General features: G+C 53.1%; 1 protein-coding gene across 1 annotated transcript in view; it reads right to left on the bottom strand.

The window, feature by feature from the left end:
* The window catches only part of Tap2 (transporter 2, ATP binding cassette subfamily B member), a 9,870-nt gene extending 3,496 nt beyond the window's left edge, over positions 1-6,374 (bottom strand). The window contains exons 1-6 of the mRNA XM_019204717.1: positions 6,368-6,374; positions 6,174-6,288; positions 3,978-4,108; positions 3,599-3,804; positions 1,379-1,576; positions 1,161-1,289 (exon numbers count right to left, since the gene is read on the bottom strand). Coding sequence (XP_019060262.1) covers positions 1,161-1,289; positions 1,379-1,576; positions 3,599-3,804; positions 3,978-4,108; positions 6,174-6,283 — 774 coding nt within the window. The 5' untranslated portion in view covers positions 6,284-6,288; positions 6,368-6,374. The remainder of the gene's footprint in view (positions 1-1,160; positions 1,290-1,378; positions 1,577-3,598; positions 3,805-3,977; positions 4,109-6,173; positions 6,289-6,367) is intronic.
* Between the last annotated feature and the right edge of the window lie 6 nt (positions 6,375-6,380).

Here is a 6,380-nt window from a genome sequence, read left to right on the forward strand (position 1 = left end):
TAGCAAATAGGAAGAAAAGGACCAAAGGTGTAGGGACAGTAAGAAGGATAGGGAAGGGGGAACAAGGGAAAAGGAAAAAAATATGAGAAAATGTAAAAATGAAATTAAAGTGTTTGGAGGGGGGAGGGGAAGGGAGGGTGAAGGGAGGGTGGGGACAGGGGGAAAAAATGAGAACCAAGACCTGGCATGTAAAGGTCCAAGATCCCAGTAATGAATGTAACTGTACTGTCGACCTAGAATGTGCCAATAAATTAAATTTTTTTAAAAACTGGAACCTCACAAACTACTAGATTTATCTACCAATGGAAATATTCTAGAGGCAGAGGAACATATTAATACCACAAGCATTCAATCAAAGAAATCCAACAGGACAAAAATGCTACAGGACAAACAGCCTATTTCCTCACCAAATAAATATAAGAAGAAAATTTTAGACAGAGTCTTAAAAGATGTATCAGCAAATCATAACGAGTGGACCTTATCTGGATCCTGATGTGAGCTACTGCACCACATAAAACAGGTAGAAAATTGACCAATGACTGCATTTGGTCAATTTTAGGAATTGTTGCCAATTTTTAGAAGTTATAATGACTATGAGGTTATGCGTTATTCTAGATGCTTTTATTTTACAGATATTATATACTCTTGAGTTACATATCTTAAATTTGAATTGAAATAATACTGGTGTTAGCCAGGCGTGGTGGTGCACGCCTGTAATCCCAGCACTTGGGAGGCTGAGGCAGGAGGATTGCTGTGAGTTAAGAGACCAGCCTGGGCTACATAGTGAGTTCCAGGTCAGTCTCAACTATGGGGCCGGGGATTTGGCTCAATGGTTCCACCACCTGCCTCGAGTACATGGTGAGACCCTGTCTCAAAAAAAAAAAAACACAAAACAAAACAAAAAATAATAATAATACTGGCGAGAAGTGAGGGCACAGATCAAACAGGTTAGGCATGAGGTGACCACTGCTCATGCGGGTGCTGGGTACGTGCGGGTTCTGATATCTGTTTTGTCTGGTTTTTTAATATGTTTGAAATTACATTACAGAATTAGTTCGAGCCTTACGTTCTGTTCTGTATTTTTTCAAGGGGAATAAATAAAGCCCGAGACCCAGAGACAGCGAGGGTAAAGGCAGGAGCGAGCAAGGCTCCCCACTCACGTGCACATGGTGCCCCACGTCCTCCTGGTAGAGCAGAAAGGACAGCAGCGCGCCGCGGGTGATCTCGCCGGCCTCGATCTGCTGCAGCCCACTGTGCAGCATCAGCACCTGCGCGCCCAGGTGCAGCAGCTGGGAGAGGAGAGGAAGAGGCGAGGCTGAGGGCGGCCTCCCGTCCCCGCCCCTCCCCCCGCCACCTCCCCAACACGTGGCCGTCTCACCTTCCCGACCAGGTCGTACAGGCCCTTTTCCAGGTCTCGACGCCACCACAGCTGCCGGCACCGCTCCAGGGCCTCCTTGTAGCGCCAGACCTCCAGCTCCTCCGCCCCGAAACTGCGCACGGTCTGCAGCCCTCCAACCGCCTCCCGCACCACCTGCCCTGCCTTCGCCACTGCGTCCTGGATCTCCAGAAGCAAGGCCTGCAAGAGTGGGGCGGCGGACGGATGTCCCGTCTCACTGCAGCCCTCGGGGCCCCCGCTCCCCCAAGCGCATCCCGCTGCTCTCCGGTCGCTCTCACTCCGCTCACCGGGAAGAAAAGAGCAGCGGGGAGGGCTGGACCAATACAGCGTCAGGTCGCTAGCAGTGTAGGAAACAAATGCTCCTTTTCTAACCTTCACGTAAGGTAGCTCTTCCACCCCCACTGTCTGGTGAGGAGGAAGTGGGAGCTTCCTGAGGGAACTGAAAACGCACCGAAAACCTCACCGAAGAAAAGCTTCGTGAGACTGCTAGACCAGTCAACGATTTCTTAGGTGTACCAAAAATATAGGCGATAAAAAATATATGTAGGCAATAAGGGACAGATAAACCGGACTTCATCAAAATTAAGTTTTGGGCCATCACCGTCCTATCAACAGCAAAAAGACCTCCACAAAATGCGAGAAAACATTTTTAAATTATGTCTGATAAGGAATTAATATCCAAAGATATCAAGGATGCCTACAATTCAACATTAACCAAAAAAAAAAAAGCCCTAATTTAAAAATGGCCAAGGAAATTGAGTAGACATTTGTCCAAATAAATAAAAACATCCTGTGACTATAAGGACTGAGATGTACAATGGATTCGGGAAGTGGGAAGAAAGTGTTCAGATGGGAAGGGGACCAAGGGAGGAGGCAGGGAGAGAGGAAGGGACAAGGAAAAAAAAGTGAAAATAGAAGGAAAAATGGAATCAAAGCTTTTGTACACAGGGAGGGGACTTGAGAGAGGAATGGGGTAAAATAAAACAAAATAAAATTCAGTAAAATAAAGATGTCCCAAAAGGGGTCGTGGGGCAGCCCAGTGGCAGAGTTCTTGCCCGGCACATGGCCCTGGGTTCAATTCCCAGCCCTGAAAAAAGGTGTCCAACAAACACAGCATCACTGATTATCGGGAAATGCAGTCAGAACCACACAAACTGCATCGCAAGCATTGGAGCAGCTATTATTTCTGAAAAACAGCAAACAATAGTAAGTGGTGACAGGAGTGTGAAGAAATTGGAGACCTCCTGCATTGCTGGTGCAAACTAACTGCAGAAGCTGCTCTGGAAAATAATAGAGCAGTTCCTCAAAATACAGAGAATAGAATTACCACGTTACCCAGCAATTACTCCTCAGAATACACCCAGAACTGAAAGCAAGGTCCGGGCAGGTGTTTGTACATCCACGAGCAGCCCTGTTCCCCGCAGCCAAGAACCGGGCACCTCCCACACGTCCATCCGCCGACGGCTCGGCCAGCAGAACGTGGTCTACACGCCAATCCTTCTGCCTGGAGAGGGGCGCAAACCCTGACCCGTACTACAACAGGGCGCACCTTGAAGACCTTCTGCCAGTGCACTGCGCCAGTCAGTAAGACAAAAACCGCAAGAGTCCACTGAGGCGCGGCCCCCGGAGTGACCAAGGTCACTGAGAAGAAAGTGGGGAGGCGGCTAAAGTGAGGGGAGCGGGGCAGGCTTTCCCGGGGCAGCGTTTCACCTCCGGAAGGAGCAGTTCCGAAGAGAGACCGCAGCGGGGTGCACAGCCACGAGGTGGTGCCCACTGCCGCCAGACTGTGCACCTAACACTGGTCTGAGCGGCCAAGAGACCAGCACAAGAGAGAAAGAGCCACAGTTTAGCAGACACTCAGACCCGAGATTCCCAACGCACTTCCTCCCTCCGCTACACTCCGGCCAAACTCCTTCTGCTGATTTTAAAGGAAAGAACCTGATTTTTGTAAGGAGGGTATGTACGGACTCCTTTGAGCAGCTCGTGAAAGATATCGTCTCCCCAGGAAAATGCCCCCTCTTACACACACACACACACGTCACAGCGCCAGGGGGTCACAGAGCTCCGTGTCCCTCGAAAGACGACAGAACGAGCAGAATGTGGCACCAGCACACAGTATCCTCTAAGGGCTGACGGGGAAGAGCCCCTCTAAGGCGTCTGAGAGGCCTCCTTGCCCCTCAGTGGTACGCTCCCCACACACACCTGCCGGCGGGCGCTGTACACCTTATCAGCGGTCAGCTTCATGGGCAGGTGGAGCAGAGACAGCAGGGTGAGGCGCGGCGACACGCTGAACATGAAGCTGTACAGCCCCAACGCTTTCACCAGGCTCCGGAGGAAGACGTTGGCGTTTAAAGGAAGCCAGGAGCTCATGAGGGTGGTGTCCGAGCTCAGCCGCGAGTGCAGCTCCCCTGGGGGACAGAGCGGGTGAGGCCGTCACACGCCGCACCGCAGAGGCCCCTAGGTCTCCGCCACCGGCAGAGCTGCGGACGCTTCGTCCTCTGTCCCAGGGAGGCCCGGCGCATGGGCGGGTAACGGAGGGACAAGGAGGCGGGGAAGCCCTGACCCGGACTCCAGGCCCCACCTGTCTTCGTCTCCTGGAAGAAGCCGAGGTCCTGACGCAGCAGGGAGGAGAAAAGCTTCTCACGGATCCTCAGGTTGATTCTGGACATGATGAGGGTAAACAAGCCTCCTCGGCAGCCTCCGGACAGTGAGCTGCAGGCCGGAGGAGCACGGAGGAGGTGAGGGGAGAGCGAGATACAGCGAAGGCAGAGGTAAGAGAAGCAGAGGAGGGAGCCAGAGTTAAAGGAGATGCAGAAGCAGAGCACGCAGACCACGAATAAAGGGAAGGGAGGCGGGGCTGCAGAGCAGAAACGGTGGACACCTGACCGGCTGTGGGAACCAACTGACCACAGGCAAAAATGCACAAGTACTCGCGGGGTTCGCTACGTGACAGACACGGGGAGAAGGAATGGCCCAGGGCTCGCTCCGGCCTGGCTCCCATGCGGTGTCCCTTTGGGCCTCTCCTCCGCCTTGGTCTTTTCCTCCCGGCATCAAACCCCTCTTTCACAGTCACAGATACTTCACTGTGGGGACCTCGGCAAAAATCTCCCTGACCTCCCACTCTCTAGAGCCCTAGAGTCTTACTGACCCTCCTCCCATCCTCGGAGAACTTGTCCTGGATAAACCAAGGTTTCACAATAAAACTCAAAGGTAAAAATAGAAAAAGCATGAGGCATCACTTTGCATAATATGAGATTCTAAGGCAAACTGAGTTAGCATACTTAGAAGTCGTTTGGGATAACCATGCACGAACTCGTAAGGGTTTGGACTCTGGCGCTCACGGTAGAATGGAGAGAAAGGACCCGCGCACAGCAGGACATGGCAGGGCTGGTGTCTGAGCTGGGAAGACATCAACGGTGCTGATACTCAAAGCCTGTGATACGGAGGGCTTCGGGAATCAGAGTAAGAGCGCGTCTCTTTCAGGCAGACCAGGACGGGGTGAGACGGATTGCAGTCGGCATGGGAACGTGAGGTCAGAGAGCGCTGCGTGACAGGAACCCCGAGGGGCGACTGGGATCGCAGGGCAGGGGCTCAGTGGGAACGTGAGTCTGGGGATCGGCCACAGGGCGGAGCTGAGCTAGGTCAGTGGGAAATGCTCTTAAAGATTAAAGCAAAACTGAGTCAGAAAGGCCAGAGTTAAGGGTCCAAAGGAGGGAAGCTCTCTCAAGGAAGCTGAGCAGATGAGAAAAATAGAAAAAGGGTCATAAAGCTAAACGATCAATAAAGGAAAGAGCCAAATGCTACAGAAAAGCCAAAGAGAACTGCGGCCTCACCCGGGGAGGAATAAAAGCAGCAGCAGTGGGTTGATGGGTCAGAAGTTCATATTTGAGTAGTGCGTCTCAATGGGAAGACGCAGGTGCAGAACAGGCACAGCGAGGCCCTGGTTTTTGTTTAGTTTTGTTTTCTGTTTGCAGTGCTGCAGCTAAACCCTCTGAGATACAACTTTTGCCCCTTTTTACGTTTTCCCCCCTCACAGGGTCTGCCCAAGTCACTAGACTGCCCAGGCTGGGCTCTAACTTGTGGTCATCCTGCCTCAGCTTCCCAGAGCCCCAAGATCACAGGCTCTGGTTTCTGAGGATATTCAAAATGAAAGACGGCCCATGAAAAGGCGCAGCATGGAGCCGGGCCGGGCTGAGGGCAGGGGACTGGGGGCCTCCGGAGACCCTGCACCTCAACTGCTGTGCTCACCCCATCCTGTTTCCAGGAGGGCTAAAAGGAGGGCAGGCAAAGGAAGGAGAAGAGTAAAGTTGCTAGAAAGAACCTGGTAACCTCCAAGTGAGAGCTTCAGAGAGAGAAAGGAAGAGGTCGGGGAGAGGCCACCCTGCCAGGAGGGGACCCTGCAGAGAGGCGGGAGAGAGGCCTGGGGCTGGGAGGCTGCAGAGAAACGGGTTCATGGAGCTAGAAAGAGAGGCGACTGAAAGCCACTGTATTTGACACGGACTCCTGCGTGACACCGGCCAGATTCGTAACTGAGTAACATAAACTCCAGAAAACAGGCGCCCGTAGTAATGTAATAAGAGCTTTGGGATGCTGGATAAGTGTGAACAGAGAAACGAATGGACGGGTAGAACCGAATAAGCACTACATAAGCACAGACACCCTCCTTTTAGGTGTCTTGCGCTTCCTGCCCAAAGGTGTGTGGAGCAGACTTGGGAAGCCAGGGCTCCGCTCCGCTAAGGAGCCGGGCTCACGAAGGGCCCCACCTGGCCTCACCTACCTCCCAACGGAGAACAGGCACATGAGGAAGATGGCGCTGGCAAAGGCATCGGGGTCGAAATCACCCCCCAGGATGTCGACGACGCGGCCAGAGTAGTGCGGGATCAGCATCTCCCCTGAAAGAGGCGGGAAGGACCCGGTGCCGGCGCTGGCCTGGCCTCGTCCGCCTCGGGTTCCGGGGCGCCCCACACTCACCCAACGCGGCGCC

The sequence above is a fragment of the Fukomys damarensis genome, unplaced genomic scaffold (genome assembly GCF_012274545.1).
Source record: "Fukomys damarensis isolate Sample0158 unplaced genomic scaffold, DMR_v1.0_HiC HiC_scaffold_20, whole genome shotgun sequence".
NCBI classification, from domain to species: Eukaryota; Metazoa; Chordata; class Mammalia; order Rodentia; family Bathyergidae; genus Fukomys; species Fukomys damarensis.